The sequence below is a fragment of the Mus caroli genome, chromosome 2, assembly GCF_900094665.2.
Source record: "Mus caroli chromosome 2, CAROLI_EIJ_v1.1, whole genome shotgun sequence".
NCBI classification, from domain to species: Eukaryota; Metazoa; Chordata; class Mammalia; order Rodentia; family Muridae; genus Mus; species Mus caroli.
This window is the reverse complement of record NC_034571.1, coordinates 13845680-13870906: the sequence shown is the minus strand read 5'-3', so window position 1 is coordinate 13870906 and position 25227 is coordinate 13845680. Positions and strand designations below refer to the sequence as shown.

General features: G+C 38.3%; 1 protein-coding gene across 2 annotated transcripts in view; it reads left to right on the top strand.

Moving 5' to 3' along the window:
* Window positions 1-25227, top strand: part of Nebl (nebulette) — a 365879-nt gene that overhangs the window by 325127 nt on the left and 15525 nt on the right. Inside the window, exons 25-31 of one of the 2 annotated variants that reach the window (XM_029474616.1) lie at window positions 5166-5258; window positions 6827-6919; window positions 8317-8409; window positions 9716-9820; window positions 10679-10850; window positions 14473-14565; window positions 15431-15580. In XM_029474616.1, the coding sequence (XP_029330476.1) occupies window positions 5166-5258; window positions 6827-6919; window positions 8317-8409; window positions 9716-9820; window positions 10679-10850; window positions 14473-14565; window positions 15431-15580 (799 nt within the window). The remainder of the gene's footprint in view (window positions 1-5165; window positions 5259-6826; window positions 6920-8316; window positions 8410-9715; window positions 9821-10678; window positions 10851-14472; window positions 14566-15430; window positions 15581-25227) is intronic. The other variant, XM_021155397.2, reaches the window with a different exon arrangement.

The following is a 25227-nucleotide window of genomic DNA, read 5'->3' as shown; positions in this document are numbered from 1 at the left end:
GGTGTTTGTTCATAGCAGTAAACCCCTAACTAAGACACCAACCAAAGAAAACTGCTTTCATGCATGTATCAGTGCTAGCTCAGTGTTAGGTAGTATCCAAAGCATGTGACCTGGTGGTGGTTTCTGTTGGAATTCAAGGAAGGGCATGGTGTTATTTACTTTAATACACAATTATAAGAATGTGCAGAATGCCAGTACAGTCAAATCCCTGTGCATAAGGTAGCCCTGTCCTGAGATAGCATCTAGAAAGAGGACTTGGAGGCTAAGGCATGGATTAGAGTGAATGATATTCTGTTCTGTTTTATGGGAATCTGACTGATGTGTCTTGAATCTGACAGAGAAGTTAGTTTGGAAAAGAAGTATAAAATGTTACATTCCTTCACTTAGCAATGGCAATGTTTGGCATGCATCCATGGATGTAAACATCAGCTGTAAGTGTTCTGTGGTATATATGGCATCTAGTCATTTTCCTACAGGGAAATGACTGTGCTATTTTATGAAGAGTGTTGAGAAGCAAAAGTGTTCATTTTTAATTGTGTTGGGCTTTTTACCTGAACAAAATCACACAAAACAGTACAGTATATCATCTTTTCTCCCTTAGTCTCCCTAAGTTCTGTATTTCAGAGGTTGGGCCATAACCTCCTGCTTAATATTCAAATGAAAACTTGGCCTTTTAAGATTAGCCTGATCTGTCAAACCAGGAGGTGATTCACTAACATTTAAACATCCTGACATTTTCCACCTCCGAGGACAGGCCTTTTTGCTAGTAGCTTTCTGTGCTAAGATCTGTTTTTGAATTTCATTTAGAGGAAACCTGTCTCAGTGAACTTTGCATTTAACTAATTTGGGTCTGGGTTGATCCTGGCATCTTTACTCATGCTAAACTCACAGACACCAAGATAGCGGATATCTGAAAGTCTAGAGTTTTTATGCCAGCCTAGACTTCAGCTTTGGTAATTTTAAGCATTATTGAGTGATTTCTAGAAACCTTGTAGATTTAAATCTTGGCTAAATCTCTGCGTGTACTTCTGTTCTCTTTGCCTGGAGTCAAGTTTCAGTTATAAAATACCACCTACATAGCAAGGCCTTGTTAGTTTGTTTTATAGCCCCTATATTATCATTTTTTCCAGTTGATTTTCCTCTAAATAGACCTACCTGAAGGAGAAATTTGTGGGTGGAATGAATTTCAGGATACAGGATGTATTAGTGACCTCTTTCCATGGTGTGACCAAATACCTGCAGTAAGCTACTTAAAGGAGGAAAGATAATTGTGGCTCATGGTTTGAGGGACTCCAGTGCACCGTGGCAGACAACACATGACTGTGCATTATTGCTTGGCAGGGGAGTATGTGGTAGCTTGCTTACATATCAGTACTTAACTGGGAAAGCAGAACCAGGGCACCTATAATTTTAGTCTTCAATCCCCAGCAGACCAGCTACTCCCCATGTGCAAAGGCTTCCCAGACTCCCAAGATACTGATATCAGCTGATGGGGGATGTAAAAACACACAAGCCTGTGGGAAACATCTCACAAGCAGGCACCAACACAGGCGTTTTACAGCCTGGATGCATGTGGAGGCGACTTCTTGACTTCTGACACTGTGCTTTCCTGGGATTTCCTGGGATTACTTCAGTACACACCACTCCTACTCCCTTTCTCATCTATGGTAGCCACATTTCCTCTTCTCTTGTTCAAGAAGACCTGTGTGATCTCCTTTGTGTGTGCAACATTTGCAAGACTCTGAGGCCAATGCATTTGATTTTTGCTTTTAAATACATTTAAAATTCTAATTAACACATTAATAGATACAACTGCTTCCTAGATGGAAAATAACAAATCATGATATTTTGATAATTTCCAAGACATTTTGTACATAAGGCTTATGGTCATAAGCAGTGTTTGTTTATATTAACTGGAGAATGCCTGTTGTGGTGGATAAATGTGAATGTATTTGCACTTCAGGATAAAGAGCCCAGAAAGCATCAAACAGTATGAGAAACTCTTTTCCTACTGAAAAGAATATAATGTTGGAACAAAAATCTAATTATGCAGCAGCTACAATTGAAGAATTCTTAATTAGTTTAAGCTTTGCATAGAATAAATTAGCTATATTTTAAAATAAAGTATTCTGGTAAAATTCAAAGAAGGAATTAAACACACAACAGCCATTTCTGATCCTCCTAAGCTAAAGGGAGTTTCAGAAAACCAGGAGGACATAATCAGTGGGATCATCTTTCTGTAAGTGTTTGCTCTGTGTTCTTGAAATGCCAGTATATGACAGAAGCACGGTATACGCACAGGTGGAGACTCACCACAAAGAATGCCAGTGTTCTGTTCGGTCATTACTTGGGAGTGGAGATAAATTCTACACTGCTTTGTCCCCTCCATTATGTGCCTCTTGGGCATTTGTTTCTATAGGTTCATTCCATTCTTACCTTGTGGAAAATTCAGTAAGACAGACTGCATAGGGCTGTGGGTAAACTGAAGGTCTCTAGGAAGAACAGGGCATAAATTACTGTTACACATTTTTTCACATTCTGTCATTATAACTTGTACTTGTTGAGTAGTTGCTATTTGTTTGAGTACCTAACAATACAATTTTTAAAAAACACTTCTTGCAAAGTGTTCTTGGGGGAGGAATAGTATGTCACAGGGAGGGAAGGTGGTGGTGGGAGGAACAGGCTTGAAGAAGGAGGAATTCCAGAGTCTTGTTTTAGAGACTCAAGAATGGTTTCAGGTGGCCTTTGTGAGGAAGGGCCTTCTTGGTAGGGAAACAGTATTTTAAGGATTCCAAGGCCTATTCAAGGGGGGAGATGGACTTAAGTGATGTGTATTTGGGATGGGGGTGGCAGGAGATGATGGAGGGACAGGACTTGAAATACTAATCATAAGTCTTTAGTATGGAGAATCCTTGTAGTGTGGCTCATAGGTCATTTAAGAGTATGCTAACATCTCTGTTATTACCAATATTTGACTTAGTGATTAAGTTATTTTATTAATTTTAATAAAATTTTAATTTTATTAAAATTCTCCCTCTTCTTCCTCCTCCTCCTCCTCCTCCTTCTTCTTCTTCTTCTTCTTCTTCTTCTTCTTCTTCTTCTTCTTCTTCTTCTTCTTCTTCTTCTTTCTTCTCTTCCTCCTCCTCCTTCAAAAAATGTAAGATTAAAAACAACATTGTCTCAACTTTATTTGAAAAATAAGTGCATGATAGCATAGATGCTATAGAATTTATATGACATGTCATGCCTGCAGATGGTGGAATCCAAGAGGTATAATAAACAGTAACGTGATGGAGAGGAAGATGAAATCGAACATGATAGGTTTGATTCTAGCTCTGGAACTCATACATTATGTACTCTTCACAGATTGTCATCTATAATAGTTCCTCTCCCATAAAACAGAGATTTGAGTATTAAAGAGACATTGCTTTTAAAACACACGATGAAGTGACAATTAGAATTAAGACAAGATTCTCCCATTGAACTGGTGTTTACCTACACTAGCAATTGTAGATCTCCCTGTCAGTAATGCTGATCCACAAAGCTTTAATTCAAGCTCTAACAGGAATGATATTTCTACCAGTAATGGTTAAGAGAAATATTCCTCACTGTAACTTTATCAGTTCAGCCCTTTGAACTTGCCTAAACTCTCCACATGAAACAGAACAAAGAATGTGGTTCCTTAGGGAGAGAAGGGTACATTGGAAGAAATCCAACCCTTTCCATTAATTTTCTAGACTTCTAAAATTTTTCTTCATTTTTCTGTTCATTTATAAAAGTGTACATGACAAGAACAAGGCCCGTGCAAGGCTCTAAGGCTGAATTTAAACTTTGAAAACTCATTGACTATTGCCATATAGCTCCTCTTCCAGCTTTACTGCAGCTGTCAGAAACTCTGAACAGATCTGCCATCTCCGACATCTCTTCCTCTGTGTTTGATGTTCCTTTATTTCTTGAGACATTGTTTTTTGTTGTTGTTGTTGTTGGTTTTTTTTTGTTTGTTTGTTTGTTTTTTTGTTTTTTTTGTTTTTTTTTTTTTTTGGTTTTTTGAGACAGGGTTTCTCTGTGTAGCTGTGGCTGTCCTGGAACTCACTCTGTAGCCCAGGCTGGCCTTGAACTCAGAAATCCGCCTGCCTCTGCCTCCCGAGTGCTGGGATTAAAGGCTTGTGCCACCATGCCCGACTAAGTTGTTCAGAGGGTTGACAGTTTACAATGAAGTCATCACCCTTTTCTTCTCTCAACTAAGAAAGAAGATCTCTATGCAGTAGGTTGGGATATCTTCTGTAGTGTTTGGTCAGAAGTCATGCCTTCCAACTTTGGAACTTGGTAAGGAGAGAACTGGTGGACTTACAGAAAGGCTAATTTCTCATTATTGATGAAATCAAAATCAAGAGGTCATCAATAAGTTATATAGTATAAAGATTATCAGTGAAATGAATAATTAGAATATTTAGCAAAAAATGTTTAGGGAGTAGGGTCTCTCTCAAGAAGATGACGTCTGGAAGAAGAGGACATAAAACCCTACTCCTACTCAATAAACTATTTCTAATTGATACCTACTGACAAAGAAAATCAGGTGTGTCTAATAGAGTATCAACTACTATCTAGAGCAGATTCCAGAGCCACTGTAGTTGGCCAATAAATATGGACTCCATGTTGTTTGTGTGTGAATTTTGTTTTGGTAGTTTTAGTTGTTGTAATTGGTTTTTGTTTTTTGTTTTTTTTGTTTGTTTGTTTGTTTTGGTCGATTTTTTCTTTTCCTTTTTTTTTTTTTAAACAGGAGAAATGAAGTTGGACATAAAGGTAGGGAGTGAGAAATATTTGAGTCATTGAAGGAGGAAAAGAATATGATCAAAATGCATTGTATTTTTGAAAAAACGTTAAACATTTAAATGGTGGCGCACGCCTTTAATCCTAGCACTGGGGAGGCAGAGGCAGGTGAATTTCTGAGTTCGAGGCCAGTCTGTCTACAAAGTGAGTTCCAGGACAGCCAGGGCTATACAGAGAAACCCTGTCTCAAAAAACCAAAAAAAAAAAAAAATGATATTGGTATCATAGGGGAAAAAGTATGAATGATCTGTGGCATGTGATATTTCCTTTAGTATGTTCCAGTGGTACACATTTATTTTCCATAACTCCAAATTGTCTTATGCTTTGTTCCCCAGTTCCAGTATAAAGAACAAACCTATAAGGCCACTCCAGTAACCATGACCCCAGAGATAGAGAGAGTGAAGAGGAACCAGGAACAGCTGAGTGCGGCAAGTCACTCTTTTTTCTTTTATATTTTATGTAACATGATGTACTTTTATTTAAAAAAAAATGCTTTCTGTGATCATTGGCTCCTCTATGCATTTGGGTATTCTTTAATACATTGAAGGGCATGAAGTTTGATTTGGGTGAGTCAGGAAGTTTACATCATGTATGTGACTCACAAGGTCTTCATTAAGTACCCAGGACTCAAGGATCTTTAAGGGCTACATCTTTTCCACATGAACCTTTTAGTTTAGTGCTAAATCTGTAAAAATAAATATGATAAAGAGCTGGGAAGTAGTGTGGCTTATGCATTGGAAGAGAGAACAAGATTAGAGATGGAGGAAGAGAAGACTTGGCTTGACTGGTACTGTAGGATGTTGTACCAAAGGAAGGTACCTTATAAATGACATGGAAGACATCAGCCAGTCAATTCATAATCTACTGTCATAAACAGTCCTAATTAACAATGGAGAGGGACCTCTGCTCTCTCTCGGCCTCTTTTTATATTATATGCAAACAACTGAGCTCAGCATCATTCATTTCTTTGACTGGTGGATGAGGAAAACTGAATTTTGAGGCGTCAGAGAGTACAAAGATCCATTGCAAGTAAGGGCAAATCTGGGACTGGAACTCAGGTCCCCTGGAATTTAGAAATCTCTTTAGGGAAACTACAAGTAGTGGATTTACCTTTTGTCAATCATTTTATGGAACTTTCCCCAATATCAAGAATAACCTCTTTCTTGCAAAGCTGGCATTTTGCAAGACTTTAAAATTTAAAAGTAAGTTCTTCCAGGTGGAGGAGGAAAATCAAGGTCAATATATTTTATCTTGAATAATACTTGCAAAGGTGGAAGAAGTCAGGGGTGTTTTAAAGGTGGAATGTGGGGGCCAGAAGCCTTCCCAGCCTGCCACAGGGACTTCATTCTAGTTATTTGTTCTGAAATCATTGTGCTGTTTCTATTTAAGAGTGTTCTTTTACTTCCATTGTAGGGCTTGTAGTTAGTTTTGATAAAAACAAACCCACTTCTTCTTAGTTTAGTTTTTTTTAAAAAAGATTTATTTATTTATTTGTTTGTTTGTTTTATGAATGTGAGTACACTGTCACTGTCTTCGGACACACCAGAAGAGGGCATCAGATCAGATTACAGATGGTTGTGAGCTGGGAATTGAACTCAGGACCTCTGGAAGAACAGTCAGTGCTTTTAACCACTGAGCCATCTCTTCAGCCCCCTTAGTTTATTTATTTATTTATTTATTTTTGAGAAAGCATTTGTCTGTGCTACTCTGCCTGTCCTGGAACTCACTCTATAGACCGGGCTGGCCTCAGAACTCAGAGATCCACTTGCCTCCACCTCCCAAGAGCTGGGACTTAAGACATGCACCACAACTCCAGGCTGAAGATCCCTCTTTAAGCACCATAATCAACACTTCCTGATCAGTTGAGTTCAGTCAACAGGAGACCACTGTAAAAACCCATGTGTAAAAAACAAGAGTGGATTTGAGTGCCAGCCTTTGCTGTAGTCACTCAGAGCCCTTTATGATATTTATTAAAATTCTTATATATCCTCTATAGGTCAAATACAAAGGAGAGCTAAAACAGGCAACTTCCATTTCGGATCTGCCAGAGCTGAAAAGAGTGAAAGAAAACCAGAAGAATATCAGCAATGTGTGAACATCTTAGTATTTATTATTTGCATTTAATCATAGCAAATGTGTCAATATGCAGATATGAGATTAGAGCAATGGTTCTCAACCTGTGGATTGCAACATGCCCCTCCCCAAAGTTGGATATCATATGTTTACATTACTACTCATGTTAGTAGCAATGAAATAATTTTATGATTTTGGATCATCACAACATGAAGAACTGTATTAAAGGGTCATGTTACTATGAAGGTTGAGAACCACTGAATTAGAATTTTCCTTTCTGAGTTGATAGTCTCATTTGACTGGCGGCTTCCTCAGAGGACAGTGTCAGGGTTGTAGGTACATCAAGGCTCAAGTGCTGTACTGTGATGACTATCGTGAAACTTGTAGCATGTCCTTCTCATCTTATTTTTTGCTGGTGATTGCTGTGGTTCCATACTGAAGGCAGGGGTAGTTGCTGGCATCTTGGTCCTGCAGTCCAGCTTTCTTGCCATTTCTAGCTGCCTGAGTTCTTGTTTGTCAGGTCCCTCTGGGCCCTTTCTCTCATTCATGATGATTATTACTATGTTTCCAGGGGGGGGGGAGTGGTGAAGTATATGTTGTTGACAGAATATATCATGTGAAATGGGCCAGTTAATGGGCACTTGGCCCAAGGCAGCATTTTTATGTAGACTCATGAATGACTCTAGATCCCTCAGTTATATAACCCACACACATTTCACTGAGAGCATTCTTTTAGGAAGTCATTAGCATACAGAATGGGTTCTTTGGAAGAGGAAATTCAGAAACCTATTATCTTCAAAGAAATCATTTATTCCTCAAACTCATAAAGTCATTGGCCAGTTTATGAGTCAAAGGCAGATTATCATTAGATACTTTCCCTAACAATTATCTATTTTTTTTAGCAGAGTAGTATCCATTTCTTCCCAGTCATACTTGAATGGATTCTATTATTCTAAAGAAAGGATGTGGTTAGGGAGAAGGAGGAGTGTTATAGAGAGAAGCATGCTGTCTTTACGAGGCTTGCAATGGTCATGTGTTGGGACAAAGTCTTTTCAAGATCATGCTGTAGTTAATTTCTGAGAAAACAAGACTATAAAGTACCATTCTATTCAAAGAAGACTTGTAATATCCACAAAGCATCCTTCTCATGTTCACCTGTGAATGAGCTCCCCATAGGCTTACTGGTGATGTATTGCAGTCTGCCCTGGTGATTGAGAAGAGGGACACTCCTATCCCAAAATGAAATAGATGCTTGAAGATGAAAGTATTTTGTCTTCTCATTTCTCTCTTCTCGCTTTCTCTTCTGTTTTAATGAGTTCCCTTTCTTGGGTAGCCCTTAAAATTACATATGGCGTGATCCTTCTGTTGTTAAAGTGATTCACAATCCTCTATTTTTTCCCTCTGAAATGGTAGGTTTGTTATAAAGGTCAACTGGGAAGGGCTACAGCTTTGAGTGTAACTCCTGAAATGGAAAGAGTAAAGAAGAATCAAGAAAATATCAGCTCGGCAAGTGGCTTTAATTCATTTTGGACCATTGCAAAGAATGTATCCTTTAAATTTTATTTGTATTGTTTATTGTTTTACAAATAAAATGTATTTCCAATAAACATTCCCAAAAGCTCTCCCTGTGTACACTTACATTAATTGTACAATCCTTTATTAATATTCCAAGATGTGTTACATCTCTAGTTTGCTTAAGCAATGACTCATATTATTTTAATCAGTATCTTTGAAATTGGCTAAGTCTTTGATAAGTTTAAATAAATGTCATTTTACTGATGTACTTCACTGAACATGAGTTGTTAAATGCTTCCTCCAAAGACAAATTTAAAAATGATGAGTAATTCAAAATAAGAGTTCAGAAGATAAACTTTTTAGTACATTCAATATAGAATTCAGTTAGTCTGGAAAGCTGTGCACAGTGAGTATGTGTTGCCTTAGTAGATTCCATACCCCATTCGGGAATCCCTCAAACGTCTGCAGATCTAAGTATCAGGGCCTGCTCACAGCACACCCACAGGGTCTCCATGCCTGTGGGTTATTAGCATTTGGGGTTCATAATTGACAGCTCCCTCAGAACATTTCTGCCCAAAAATATCAGGCATATTCAGCATCAATTCTCTTTAAGATGTAGCTGCTCAGAAGAAAACACCGATTTGTCCCTGCTTGTTCCTCCTTCTCTAGGGAGGGAAAAAAAGGAAACCAGAAACCGCCCAATCTGTTTCCCTCCACACTCGTAGAGCAGAAAATTACTTAGAAACAGAAAATGAATATTGTTCTATTTCATGCTTTATTTACCCTGATTAAATGATCTAAGCAATTTCTCTGGGGGTTATTCACTAATGGTTGGCCACATATGTTTGTTTCCTCTTGATAGTTATAGAATAACTTGTAAGGAAAATCTAAAGAGTGTGATTTTGAGCCACTATTCTAGAACAGAATGTTACCCACTGAAAGAAAAGTTACTTGGGCAATTATTTTGAGTAGATTGGACATGACAAACCCATTTGAAAAGCTTTCAGAAGCTGGGCAGTGGTGGCCCATGCCTTTAATCCCAGTACTTGGGAGGCAGAGGCAGGCGGATTTCTGAGATTTAGGCCAACCTGGTCTACAGAGTAAGTTCCAGAACAGCCAGAGCTACACAGAGAAACCCTGTTTCTAAGAAAAAAAAAAGAAAAGAAAAAGAAAGAAAAGAAAGAATAAAAAGCTTTTAAAAGTTATAAAATTTCTAGATTATAATTATCCGGTTATATGGTGCTTCCTGTTATTTATCTATCTATCTATCTATTTATTTATTTATTCATTCATGCAGGTGAAATACACTCAGGACCATAAACAAATGAAAGGTAGACCCTGTCTGATCTTAGATACACCGGCTTTGAGACATGTTAAAGAAGCACAAAATAATGTTTCCATGGTAGGATGCAGCGGATCACTGTCTCCATGACTAAAACATACTAAGGAACGGCAAGACCTGTATTTGGATGGCATTCTCCCACTACTTATCTGAATAACTAACAAAGCATGGGATTTTGAATGAGCCCTTGGGGCACAGTGTTATAGTTACACTGAAATGTAATGAAAACATTTTCTCTAATAAAATAATTTTCCCTCAATGATTTTTGGTGTGTTCTTATTTCTAACTTGACTACCATAAATGCATTTTGTGAATGACATTTACCTCGACTTTGGTTTTCATTTAATTTTAAGACATACTTTGTTATATTTGAAAGAATATTTTTAGTGTGTTTCAAGAACAGTTTCATGTAATTTTTTTACCATGAAGTTTACCAATTTAAAATGTTTAATATAAGTTAGTATAATTTAGAGGATTGTTTTTTGTAATTATATATAAATTTTTTATAGAACATACAGAACTCTCGTCATCTAATTTTAAATACCACTGTTGTGGTGATGAATTGTGCTTAAATAACATTACTACTGTATATTGAAGATGAAAAGATTGGAAATCAATCTGTAGTCAAATTGTGTGTTTTAAGAAGTAGCAAATGTTTTAAAGTAATTGTCTTTTATACCTCGCTGATATGTAGATATATGATATCATTTGATCATATCATTTTTTAAAAATTTAAAATTATCAGCACTTGATTTCTGACACTGTTTTGGACTATTTGAGGAAATTATATTATTTCACAGTATATTATATTTACTATATGTAATAATCCAGATATATTTTATGTGACCTATTATTTTAGAAGCATTTTGTGAGATAATTAGAAATTACAGTTGGAATTAAGAATAATTTCTTTTTCAGGTCAAATATCATGAAGATTTTGAGAAGACAAAGGGAAGAGGTTTCACTCCTGTTGTGGATGATCCTGTGACTGAGCGGGTGAGGAAGAACACCCAGGTTGTGAGCGATGCTGCCTATAAAGGTGTCCAGCCACATGTTGTGGAGATGGACAGAAGACCTGGGATCATTGTTGGTAAGCATGTGGTCTTCCCATGGGTACACTTGGTCAAAAGGCTGTGCCTGCTCTAGAACTAGCTTCCATATTCATCTGACCTCACAGGTTTTATGTAAATTTCATCTAGGTCATAGGTAGAAGGCATTTGTACCATAACACAAAGGATCCAGGGCATCCAGAAAATAGCATTGCTGATACTTTCCTACTCTCAAAAGTTCTGGTTAATATTGTCTTGTTAAACAGCAGCATCCCAGGGAGAAGTGATCACAAAGGCTGAACGTTGTGCTTCCCTTATCTTCTGTAGTTGCTTGGTGAAAGTGTTGTACTATAGACATCATGTACATGGGAGACAAAATTAGCCATTTCTCACTTTTGTCCTTTCGTCATTAAACAGATAATCTGATGGTATCATTTGTATTTTTGAATAGTGTTTCTTAATGAGAAGATTTGAGGGCCACTCAAAAGCCTGGTTATTTAGAGAGGAATCATCTCTCTGTTCATTGTTTCTTTTCCCTACATTTAGTCCAGGGAAATACTAGGGAATGTGACTTGAGATATCAGTGGAAAACAGGCTGAAATATAAGCAGGCTAGAGAGGAAAACCATCAAATTATTAGTACAGATCAAAACTTGTTTCCTTTGAGTTCTTGTTTCCTTTGAGGCCATCAGCATCTGAATTTTTATGTTTACTCCCCCTGTGTAGCTAACTATTCAGTTACCTTCTGCATTGCTATGACAAAATGCACACACAGGAAGACAACTTAAGGAAGGATTCATTTTGGTCCACAGTTCAAAAAGCACAGTCTATCCCACGAAGTTATGGTGGGAGTAGCTGAGGCAGCTGGTCACATCGAATCCTCTACTAGGAAGTAGAGAGTAATGAAGACTGTGTTCAGCTCGCTCTCTTCCCCACAGTCCAGAACCACAACTCATAAAATGGCCACACCTGCATTTATGGTGGGTCTTCCCACCTTGATTGACCTAATCAAGATAATTCCTCGAAGCTGTATCCAGAGATTTGTCTCCACAGAGATTTTAGGTAGTGTCAAATTGACAATGCAAACCATCACAATCAGAACTTTTGGCAGCCATGGTGTCCTAGCTATGGTTTCATTGCTTTGAAGAGACACCATGACCAAGGCAATTCTTATAAAGGCAAATATTTGACTGGGGCAAATATTTACAGTTTCAGAGCTTTGGTCCATTATCACCATGGTGGGAAGCCTGGCAGTATGCTGGCAGACATGGTGCTGAGACTTTCACATCTTGATCTGTGGGCAGCAGAAGGAGACTGTGCCACACCAAGTGTAGATTGAGCATATGAGATCTCAAAGCCCACTCCCACAGTGACACACTTTCCCTAACAAGGCCACACCTCCTAATATTGTCACTCCCTATAGTCCAAGCATTCAAAACACTTGACTCTATGTGCCCATACCTATTCAAATCACCACACATGGTGTACACTTCTCAGCAACCTTGATGTTAGGTTACTTTTCTCTTCAAGAGGAATAGCTTTGGCCTGTCATCACAGTAAAAGGGCACAGGGAGGTTAGTAGGTAGGGAAGCATGTATTTAACAAAGTAACATTTTAGTATAAAGCAAAAGTGCTAACGTCAAAGCCCTAAGTGACTTGAATCATTACCAAAGTGAAACTGAGTATTTTCCAAAGAAACACTCAAGACCAATTTGTAGGCAATTGATAGCTTCACTCATCTTTCCAGGTTGATTGCTTAAAGGGATCATAATAAGATGGATGGATGGATTGTGATGTTTTCAGTAAAAGTAATGCAGAAGTAGAGAGTTTCATTGTTTTGTGCTAATAACTCATAAGAGAGAGTGGTGTGATTCATCTCACCCGGGGGTCTTAAAAATATCAAACACTAGGACTGATGGGGAAATCACTGCTAAAAATGATGAAACTGTCTAGACAGGGCTCTCAGAGTTAGTATTTATGGTTGTGCAATAGCAGTTATTGCTATTTTTTAAATATAGGATTTATAACTAAAGATTATGTATGCGGTGGGCAATCCAGAAGTTAGTTTATTTCTTGGGAAATCAGTGTCCAGGAAGGCTTGGTTATGAAATTATAAAATGAAGTACATTTAACCAACAGTAAACTTTCTAATGATCCAGGGTTTATACCATATATTTAAATATAAGTTTGTAGATGTGCTAGTTAGATCAAGGTAGTTGGTCCTAGCCCTACTTTTATTGTGGGGGACCTGATTCTTACTAGCTTTGGTGAACTTGCAGTGTTAGTCTATCTGAGCATCAGATTCATCACCTATGAAATGGTAATAACACCAGTACCTATAGTAGTGTATATGATGTTTAATGAGTTAAGTCATAATAGAAAATAATACTTGGTGTATAGTCAACACTATATAGCTGGTAAGAAAGTCTTTTCTCTTAATTCACTATGTTATTTTAACCTCACCTCATTTCTGTCACAACTGAGGACTTATTTCCCAGTTGTTTGTCACTATACAGTCCTTTTAGATTCATCAATTGTAACAACAGATTCATTCAAACATTATTAAACTTGAATTTTGCCCTCAGCTACAATAGAACAAGGGCACATTAGCCTCCATGTCTGTTAGTTACATGTCTGTCATTGTGACAAGAAACTTGAGAGATCAAGTGGGAAGAGGAATGTGTTAATTTGGCTGACAGCATTTGGTTGTATCCCATAGTCATTTGGATCCATTGTTTTGGGTCTGTGAAGGTGCAGTGTGTTAGTCAGAGTGAAAGAGGAAGACAGCCACTGGGAAGCAAAGGATGCTCAGGTGGGCTTGTCCCAAGATTATTTATCGACTTATTTATTTACATCACAAACGCTGTTCTTAAAGGGAATTCCCCCTATTATCTAACCTTTTCTCACTAGTGATCCATCTTTTAAAGTTTCTGCAACATTGAATTATGTCACAGGGTAGTGAAGAGGTCTTCAACACATGTATGTCTGGAGACACTTCAGAATTCAACAACGGCAATAGCATGGAAACTGAATGCAGAAGTAAATTAATCTATGGTCTACGAATGAGAGAAATTACTTTCCTTGTGACTTCATCCCCCATCCCTCATGGTTCTGTGTTAGAATCCTTTCTACAGAATTGATGATAAATGTGTCCTCTATGGCTTTACTTGTTCCCATAGACTCAGACTTGGAATGAAAAGGGGTCCTGACATTTGTCTACACTTAGAGCATCCTTTCCTGTTACAGGGAGAGAAGGCTTTTAAACAAAACCCTTTGTGTCATTTCCCATGAACTCTCAGGTGTTGTCCTTAGTCAGGAATTTTAAGCAGATGTTTACTGTTTTGGGGTGAAGCAAGAAAGGTTGGGAATATAGCAGCCATGGGTCAACCTGCTTTGTCCGGAGTCATAGGTGCTTCATAGTGGCTTCTATGCTGGGCAGTGAAGAAGTCATGCTGCTCAAATTTGATGGCAAATGTTCCTTAGCAGCTCCATGGGAAGTGAGTTGTGTCTTCCTGCTTGCTTTGAGTACTCTTCCACCACCACCATTCTCTGGACTCTGCAGTGCACTGAGCTGCTTTTAATTTGTTGCATTTGCTAGACTGACTTCCACACTGGCTTTCCAATGTTCCCTCTTGATCTTTTGGTTTCTTCCTTTTGGTCAAAGACCTTAAAGTTTGGCGTACAGATCCTGGCTCCATCTTCGACATTGACCCCCTGGAGGACAATATTCAGTCTCGAAGTCTCCATATGCTCTCTGGTATTGTTTGAGTTCCTCTGTTTCTCTGGGGTTTGTCCTGAAAGCTAATGATGATGAATTATAGACTTTCATTGTGGCCAACATGTCATGTGAATTTGAAGTTGAGAATTCAGAAAACCCAAATAATGTATTATGTCACTTTAAAATAACATTATTTATGAAAACAAAACTTACAAAGGAGCTTGAAAAAACAAATCTTTCATTAGTTTGTGCTAGATTCATTTAAAATGATATCTCGGCATACTTACATTTGCCTTTTATTGGTAAATATGATTCTATAGGCTTTCTGGGATAGCAGACCTAGTTATTTGGATTGCCGAGAGCTTCTGGGACAAAAAGAAGATTTGCCTCATGAAATACAGTGTTATAGTGTTTAGAATTTAGAGTTATAGGTTTCAAAATTATATATAGAACAATGGAAAATATGGTCTGAAAATTACTACCCAAGTATTGTATATTCAAGGGCTACTTGTAAGCAAACATTTAAACCAAATATTTGCTTTCAAAGAAATTTCTTTTCTAATGTTTGTTTAGTTATTGTCCATCTCCTACCCCTTAATAAAACCAAGAGTAAATGATAGCAAACATCTTTTAGGTCTTATATGCATGTGATGCAGTCCTTGCTAAGTGTGATGCAGTCCTTGCTAAGTGTGATACAGTCCTTGCTAAGTGTGATGCAGTCCTTGCTAAGTGTGATGCAGTCCTTGCTAAGTCTGGGATGGTTGACTATAGCCCTTATAATATCAGATATTAGAGATCATTACTTAATTAGAGATTGTTTTTGCTCTCCATTGAATCTTTTAAGGAATTTATCTGTTGTATAAGCCACTAATTCATGTGTCTGAATATTCTCCCTCTGATGTAGAAAAGGCAAGTCAGTACCGGAGACGCCTGTCTCGCTCACATTCCGGCAGCACATTTGGTACAGGTCTGGGAGATGACAAGTCAGAGATCTCTGAGCTGTACCCTAGCTTTTCATGCTGCAGTGAGGTAACAAGACCATCTGATGAAGGAGGTATCAAATTGCAATCATTCAAAATTAACTCACCTCTCAGACGTGCACCAGAGTGTGTTTTGCATACTTTCACCTTTGCACAAACATCTTGAGTGTATTTGGAATTTTAACTCAAAGTGTGGAAAGTTAAGAATCTTTAACTTAAAGCAACTAATTTGTAGTTTTGCATGCTTCCATATTGTCCATGGTCTATAATGACAAACGGGTCCTGGGATTTGCTACATGAATGCATGCCTGGAGGGTATGATGTGCATCTCCACAGTCTTAGTAGACGAGTTCTGGGTAGTTTCTGTATGATTTCCATTAGGGGGAGAAAGCCAATCTTACAGGAACATTTGACTGGTATAATTTGGTGTGTGATTAAATCCCAATATGTGTTTATTGAGTTAGAGCTTGTCAAAAAGAAATGGCTTTGGGATATACAATTTTTTTTAAGTAGAAAATCTTGTTGGTATTAATAATCATCACTTTATTGTGAACTTTACTCTTTTTCCTGTGATTTTTCTTTTCTTCATCAAAGCTAGTGGATTGCTTCTAGAACATTCAGTGAATTGCATTAGTATATTAAATGGTGGTGGCTGCTGATAGATCTGTTCTTACAGGCAAGATTCAGTGCTATAGGCGGGTAAGGGGATCACTCTAATACTGTGAGTTCCTTTTTCAAAGATCAGATTGCTGAAGTCTCTAGGCAGGAGTTTGGAGTTAAGTAGTTTAATACCTGGGGAAAGCAAGTATCTTTTTCCAGAACAGCTTTTGTAGGAAAGTCATTGCCCATATTTATCACAGCAATTCTCTAATGAACATAAAATTAGTCATACTCTTTATGCTTGAACTGTAAACTCAGTCTGTCCTGAGATTGCTAGAGCATTTGTCAGCATGTGCGAGACTTCCTTTTATGCATTCTTTTCCCCAAGACAGAATCTTGCTATTTATAAGCCTAGTCAGACCTCAATCTTATAGTCTTTCTGCCTCAGCTTCTCAAGGCTAAGATTGCAGATGCCTGAAAGATCATGCCCAGCTTTTAAAAATGCAATTCCAAAGAAACAATTACAAACTAGTTTTGCTTTATTGTAAAATGCATGTCGGTCTTTTTCTTCTGGGTCTGGCTCATTCATAAAGGGTTCCTTAACTTTCTTTTTCTCTTTCTTTTCCTTTTTTCTTTTTCCTTTTTCTTTTCCCTTTCCCTTTTCTCCTTCCTTCCTTCCTTCCTTCTTTCCTTCCTTCCTTCCTTCCTTCCTTCCTTCCTTCCTTCCTTCCTTCCTTCCTTCCTTCCTTCCGTCCTTCCTCGAATGTAAGAACTAGTTGTGGTCAGTGACATTTAACATCACTCAGTTAAGCATACTGGAGTTATTTCTTACCATGGAGTGTTTGCTTCAGTGGTGACTCTTGTGTCCCATGCATGCACACCAACACAGCCTTCTCTCATTTACTCATCCACTCAGCAAAGACAGACAAAGAGCTTGGATCTGTAATACATTCCATAATGAATAAAGGAGACAAGTCTGCTGTGGGGCGTGACTCTGATATTAAACAGATATAAAAATGAAACTACATAATTATAAACAGAGTGAGTGAGCAGATGAGATGGGGCATGATAGTTAAGAGACAGTTCCATTTAGCCTTGATGTCAGAGATGCCTTCCTTGAAGAAGAAAAGTTGTTCTGACTGGACAGAGTACTGCAGGTCTCTATCAGATGTTAGCAAGATGGTTGAAGTTCAGAGACTACACTGGAAGTGTAATTTGAAGGGTTCTTTCAAGTCTACGATCTTGGATGACTCCATACAGATACAGAAAATTCAGAACTGCCCACTCCAGAAGCTTCAGTTCCCCATCTGCTGTATTGAGAGATGGCTATGTTGGCCCGAGTCACTACTTTTTCTTTCCCAAGGCTGTCAAACCCACTGCTGTTAGTTGCATATTACGTCCTCTTGCTTTTTCAAGTCACTGTTATGTTTTTACTCAAATCATTTCATATAGGATCCATTCCTATCTGAATCTGAATGGAATGAGAAGATATCTCTGTTGAGAAAAAGTGCAAACAAATATTTTTTCACTTATATTAGATGTTGAAGAATATGGCTAAAAATAACTTGTTATCTTCCTGCCTCAGCCTCCTGTTTATAGGCATATATCATGTCTATGTAGTAAGAACTTTCAAAATATTTAATTACATGGATAAAACACTTGCTACATAAACACGAAAAGTTCAATTTAGATTCCCAGAAACCACACAGATGCCCAGTGCATATGGCAGCGCCTTTGTAACCCCATCCTTACAAGGCAGAGACAGGGGATCTGGGAGCAGGTTGTCTAGCTAGACCAGCCTATATTGGTAAGTTCTGGATTCAAATGGGTGACTTTGCTTCAGTGAATATGGTGAAGAGCTACTGAAGAAGATGTTCAGTTTGTGCTTCCACATATATACTGATGAAAGCTCATGAGAACACATATACATGCATGCAAATATACTATAGACATATACACATACAACCTGCTTGTTTGCTTATTTGTTTCTGTATTTAGATAGTGAGTGGTGTTGTAGTAGAATATTGGGCTTCTTGACTGCTAGGCAAGCACTCTACTATATACCTAGCCCAGAAACATTATTTCAAATGAAGGTACAGAGGTAGATTTTTGCCTCGCAGTGATGGATCACTATATTGAAGAAGGCCTTATGAAGTCAAATTGACTCTTTGGAGATGTATTTCTAAGTTTCTGCCATTGGAAGGCACCCATTACAAGGCTAATACACTCTTTCTTTAGGGACACTTCCTAGTTTTTCAGGTAGGCATAGAGGTATGAAACAGAACTTAAAATGTACAAGTAAGCTTGATGACATCAACTCAGGCGATTCAACACCAGAAGATATCTATGCTTCATGGAAGAGTCTTTAAGACACATGAAAATATGCCCCTGTTTCTATTCATTTTAGGTGAAGCAAAGCGTAATGAATGAGATCCACCTTGTCTCTTCAATATAATAGTGACATATAAACTTCATACATTCAGAACTAGCCTGCCTTCATAAACTAACAAACTACTGTTATGGGTATGAAGTGTTTTGGAGATTTACCATTCTGACCATGAATAAATTTTCATAAATAAGAAGACCATGGATACAGACCAGGTCTGTACCCAAGACTTATACTCAAAATATGACCCTATATTACATTCATCAGCAGGTTATAATAAGGGCAAAATTCCCAGGGCTATGCACTTCCTGCCTTTGTGGCATCAGAGGCCAGTATACATCCTGTGAATGTACTTCCTTTCTGCATGTGATCAAGCACACATCTTGTGCAACTAAGGGCAACCGAATGCTACAGAAGCAACAATACGTGGCTTGTTATCAAACCACAGCACCGGCATTCCAGGGAGTTATCTATCTGTGCACAAGTGGGGCTTACACGTTAGAGACATTTTTGTCTCATAGATCTCATAAGCATAGAAATTTAAACTTAAAACCTAGAGCTAGCCATCATATTATCCTATCTCCTGTGAATTTGTACTTCCCTGGGCTTATGACTTGCTAAGTGACAGCTATAGCTTTTCAGGTTGTAGAGCCACCCTCTTTGGAATCATTCTGCATTTTTGTCCTTTATGTCTTCTCTGTGTTGAAATCATTAGAAAATCCCATCAACTGCACCATGGCAAAGCTCTCCTGTCACTGCTCCTGCTGCTCCTCATCTCACTGCTGTGAGAAAATCCCTGACCCAGTAGCTGACAGAATGATACAGGGGAGGAGGATTTGTTTCGGCCCAGGGTTTGCGAGAGGATATGTCATCACGTCAGGAAAGGCATGGTAGTATTATTGGTTGTAGAATCTTGTAACTATGACTCCTCACCTCTTGGCTAACCAGAAAGCAGAGAGCTTGAACCACAAGCAGAGTTCAGTTAAAACTTCTCAAAAGCTGATTCTTCCTGTGACCCACTTTCTCCCTGGGGGCCCTGCTTCCTAAAGCTTCTATAACCTAAAACAGCACCAGAAAAGAAGAGCCACTGGGCCTGGGAGATTTTTCAGTGAGTAAAGTTTTTGCTACCTAAGCATGAAGTATGAGAATCTGAGCTCAGATCCCCAGCACCCACATAAAACCTCCAGATGTGGTGATGCTGTGCCTGGAGGACTCAGTGGGCTTGCTGGCCAACCAACCTAGCTAACTGGTAAGCTCCGGGATTCAGTGAGAGATCTTGCCTTAATAAATACAGTTGAAAGCCACAGAAGAAGACACTTGGCACTGACCCCAGGCTTCCATGCCAGAGACTCTCACACATGCACGCATACACACACAAATATCTTGTGAAGTAAACTTCTCTTGTAGAAGGCCTTGAAGGAAACATTTATCCTTTGGTTTCAGTGTCTTGATATTTTGATGACATTGAAGCTAAGCTGAAAACCTCCTGAGTAGAAACATTCCCAGAGGATATCCCCCCACTTACCCACGGCCCCTCCTCCCCCTTGAGGAAGGCCTGTGAAGAAGGGAAGAGATAGCATCCATAGTTTCTTGGAGGCTTTGAAATGTAGGATCCCTTCGAAATGCATGCTGGGTTGGGCTCTGGTGAGGAGGTGCTGATTGAGTGGAAGACAGAACTTTAAGGTAACGGCAAAGCAAGTGTTTGGTGGAAATAATTAGTGTCTTTAGCTGGAACAATCAATCTTGTACCTTTGTTTAAACTCCGGCCCTAGAAATTGAAATACATTTCATAATACTTGCTAGAGCGCCAAAAAAAAAAAAAAAAAGGAAAATTGTCTTATGTATTTCAAGTGGTCTTTTTTTTCTTGATGATTTTTCTCAATTCCTTTACATTTAGGTGTGTGGGATTATTATATGATTAAAATGTGTTGTATCCTAGAAAATTGTCCTTTTATATAATTCAGTCTTCTGCTGCAGAGGGGACATGTGTGGCCAAGCCATGCTGTGTTTCAGGATACTGGGACTGGGGTCCTGACACTGGCTCCAATTTCCTGTGCCTGGCAGACGGTACTGTAGGCATGGGGGTGTTCTCAGATATTTATTTTATGCTTCCTTAGCTAAGGACCATAAATTTCAGCTAACTCCTCTCCTCTCTTTTTCTCATCCCTATGACAATGTGTTTATGTTCTAAAAGCCATCTGCTCAGCTTTAAGAATTATGTGGCTAGGCCCATAGGAGAGGAAATGCTGATCATTTAGGACAAAGGGTTAGATAGTTATCTTGTTTCCTTAAAGAGCAGCACAGCATTCAGCTCTCATGAGCATTAATGTAGAAGAATTTTCTTGCTGCCTGGATTTCATGTCTCACACCAGTTGCCCATCTTGCTTTGCCTGCTGAATATTTTCATTCTCTTATGTGATTATCTGGAGCTTGCCTTGCTTGGCAGGCTGCTCTTCAGTGGATTAAGTTACCAGAGGGTTTTCTTTGAATGTCTCTGTTGTGCTGTTTTGATTCAGTAACGGAAGGTTTTATTTAAACTTCATCCAGCTTGATTTTGATTATTGAATAGCTGAAACCATCTTTATTGCTTTGCCGTTTTGCGCTCTGCTTGCTCTTTGCCTGACATACCTGCAGTCTGGTAGACACGTGACTATGGCCTCTGTTGATTTTGCTGAGGTCTCCTTTGATGTTATGCTTATCTTTATTTCTCTTGTCTGCATGGAGTATCTGCCTCCTGGTATTGCTTTGTGTTTCACTGGCTTTCCTTCACTTGCGGTCCACTGTTGATGGGAGGCTTTTTTAATGTGTTTGCAATTGTAGGTATTCTTACTGAGTCCATTTGGCTTCAGGTATTTTCCATGTTTCTGTTTCTTCTCGGGAGCATCAAAGGCTGTAGGGGTGTGATGGGAAATGAAAAGCAGGTGCACTTTTCAAAACAGACATTTCAGCTTTCCAACCTTGTGAACTTTCCCTCTTTCTTGACTCAAAGCAAATGTCAGAGTTCTGTGGGACTTAACCCAGCCTAGCCAAGATGCGTGTCCAGTACCACTTATGTGTTTCAAAGGAGAGTAGATTGTAAGAGAGGTTTCAGTATTTTCTGAAATTCTCACCCACATGTCCACAGGTGTCAACAAAGCACTATACCAACTAAGTCAGTCATTATGGTGACTCTGTCAGCTTATTGGAATTATCTAGCATATGCCAAATGAGTGAGATACTGGAACACACAAATAAAAGATACAGTTATGTCTTCAATGAACTCACCATATTCTGAATGGTGAACCAGATACCTTGTGCTCGGGAAGACACTGTGATGGATCATGGCCTCTAATTAGACCTGACCAAGGAGCTGGGCAGTGGTGGCAGTCACCTTTAATTCCAACACTTGGGAGTCTGATGTAGGCAGACCTCTAAGTGTGAGGCCAGTCTGGTCTACAGAGTGAGTTTCAGGATACCCAGGTCTACACACACACACACATACACACACACACACACACCACAACCAAAACTCTTGTCTAAAAACAAAACAAAACAAAACCAAAAAACTAAAAAACAAAACAAAAACAAAAAACAAAACAAAACAACAACAACAAAAACCAGACAAACCTGACCAAGTAGAAAAAAAATAGGTAAAAGGATTTGGAGACATTAAACATTGGGGTACTTTAGGGACCATGTTTGGCACTTGTTCCCAGGGCCTTTGTGGGTAGAGTAGATAAGCAAGTAGATTAACAGGCAGGACAGAGTCCCTTTGGCAGAGATGGGGTCTAACAGCAAGTAACCCTATTCCTTGGGCTTTAGCTTAGATGAGATATATTCATAACTTCTACTGTACTCTGAGAATCACCATCCAGATGAACTGAGCTCATAGAACTAGGCTCCTGTTTTTTTTCTCATTCCAGTCTTAGCCATCTTGCTCTGCCCTGGTCTTACCCCACTATCAGAGACACCTTTCAGTAGCTGTATTTGATCTCAGTATATTTTTTTCTCCAAATACTTCAAAGGCTCCTGATCTCACTCAGACTAAAAGTGAAAAATCGTAGTCCACAAGGCACTGCAGAACCTGGCCGGTGGTTCTGACTTCCTCGTCGTTAGCCTCTTTCCTCTGACCAGGCAGCCTTTTTAGCCATTTTATCCCGCCTCTAACCTTTCCAATACTGCCCTCCATGACTAGAACACTTTCCTCCAGTGATTTTGAGCTTGCTTATCCTTCAGGCTTCTGATCATGTTAAGTAATCAGAAAGACATTTGTTGGTTAAATATCTCACATATACTCCATAACTCTTTACTTCCTTTCATTTAAATTTTTTAAATTTAATTATATATATATGGATGTTTTGGCCTGTGTGTTTGTCTGTGTACTACTTGCATGCCTGGTGCCCATGGAGGCCAGAAAAGGAAAGGAAAGAACTGGGTACTGGATATGCTTTGACTGGAGGTACTAGAACTGCCATGTGTGTCTAGGAATTGATTCTGGGTCCTCTGGAAGAGGAGCCAGGTTTCTCAAGGACTGAGCCATTGTTCCAGCCCTACATCTTGACATCTTATTGGCAAATTTGCACATTGTCTCTTCCAGAATCCAAACTCAACTAAAAGATAATATTTTTGTCTGCTTACTATTTGCCTGATCTCTATCCTAGAGCTGTCACCTGGAATATACATTACCAATAAATATCACTAGGTATATAAATATGTTCAAATTAAAGTTTAGTCTGGAATATAAAGAAGCAGCTTTGCTACATGTGTTAAATCAATAAAACTCGATGTCAGTTTTTAATTTATTGCAATCTAATTAAAGCTTATTTGAATTTGAAAATAATACTACTATTAATAATTTTAAAAATATTAAAATGGATCATTAGGACATAACATTGGAGGTTATGATTATTACAAATCTTGAGTCAGCTTCTATATCCAAGAAATCAGTAAATAATTCCTTCATTGATACTCTGTTTTCATGTAGTGACTTCTGAACTCAGTGGTTTATTTTGCTCATGGTATCTGCTCTCCATAGGGACTCAAAAAATGAAGTGTCCATTAGAATTCTCTTATTGGACTCTGGTTTATTGTGAGGTCATGAACTCCAAAGGGCAATGGCAGTGTGGTATGGCATTTAGCTGTCCTCAGAAATGGGAAGTGTGTAGTGAAGAGAGATGGACAGAAAACTGAGTGTAAACAGTAAGACCTTTTGCATGAACATAAGTTTCCCAGGACAGTGTTATTAATACACTCCCATTAAACATGGAGTAGAAGTATCAAACACAGGCACATCATCATCATCATGATCATCATGATCATCTACAAATGCATGCAAGTAATAAATGTGTCCACTTAGCTGTATTTCCATATATCTTTTAATGTGAATGGTTCCTAGAGGCTCCCAAGCTTTTGCATGTTATCAATTATCAATTCAGGAGTTTTGAAATTTGTAGATGACATTCTGTCCCCTCTTTCAGGGTTCTTCTAATCATGTGCATAATTTCAAAATTAGACAGTTCCTTCTACTAGAGAACAGTCCTTGGGAAAATAAAACAGTGATGCACTCTGCGGGTGGAGTATGTGTAGACTATTCCAGAAATTACAGAAAACAATTTGGAAGTTCCCAAGAATGTATAAGTAGTTACATTATAATCCACAAAGGGATGAAATCCCATCCCATAAAGCATCCCTATGTTCAACTCAACATTCTTTCCAGATTGGCACATAACATTAATATCCATTGATGAATGTATAAAGAAAATGCAGAATAAAGCAAGGAAGAATATCATTCAGTCTTTAACAGGAGATGTTGCCATTAGATATAACATGAATGGAGCTAGAGGACACTTCATTAAGTAAAAATAAGCAGACACTGTGAAAAATATCACATGATCTCACTTGTGTTTGGATTACAAGTTAAACAGAGAGCCAGTACATACAGATAGAAAGAGAGCAGTGGTCGCTATGGTAGTTAGAAAAGGAGGAAGAAAAGAAAATTGGTGATGGCTAGGGAATGCAAAGTAGCAGAGACACAGAGCAACACAGCTAGACCTAATGGACACCATGAGCTAGACCTTAGCATTCCATCACAGAAGTGGGCTTCAGCAGTTTTTGACACACAGAGTATAAGTGAGATGAAAGATGTGTTAATCTCTCTTTTTATGATAATCATTTTACTTGAAGATTTTCAGACTTCAGATATAAAAATATTTTTCAATAGAAAACTTGTGATCTAGAAATATTCCCCTTCATTTAAAAATAAATGTATTTCTACTTTCAGTCATATTTCAATTTCATGACCCCAGGCTCATCCTCTTCAATCTAATTTCTTTCTCACTACAATTTTATAAAGACAATGACTTCAACTATAGGTTCTCAATGGTTATTTCCCAGCTGAATTGGGGTGTTATTTTTAAACTGAATTTGAAAAGTTTGTTTATTTCAGTTGGGATGCTTTATGCCTTTTGAATTTTAAGATAGTATTTGACTACATAGCTTATGTTGACCTGTAAATGGAGATCCTCCTGCCTCACACTCCTAAGTGCTGCCATCACAGGTGTTCTCACACCTGGCGAAGTGATGCTTTAGTATTTTCTAGTAATATTTGCAGAATTGATCACTGATACAAAAACGAATTCTGTTGTAAAATTAATTGATAGAAAAAATGAGTTGTTTTCTTATAATGTAAAACCCAATCAGTAGATCAACATAGTATTGTGTTTAATCAGTATGTGCAGCTTATCAAGTGGACAAGTA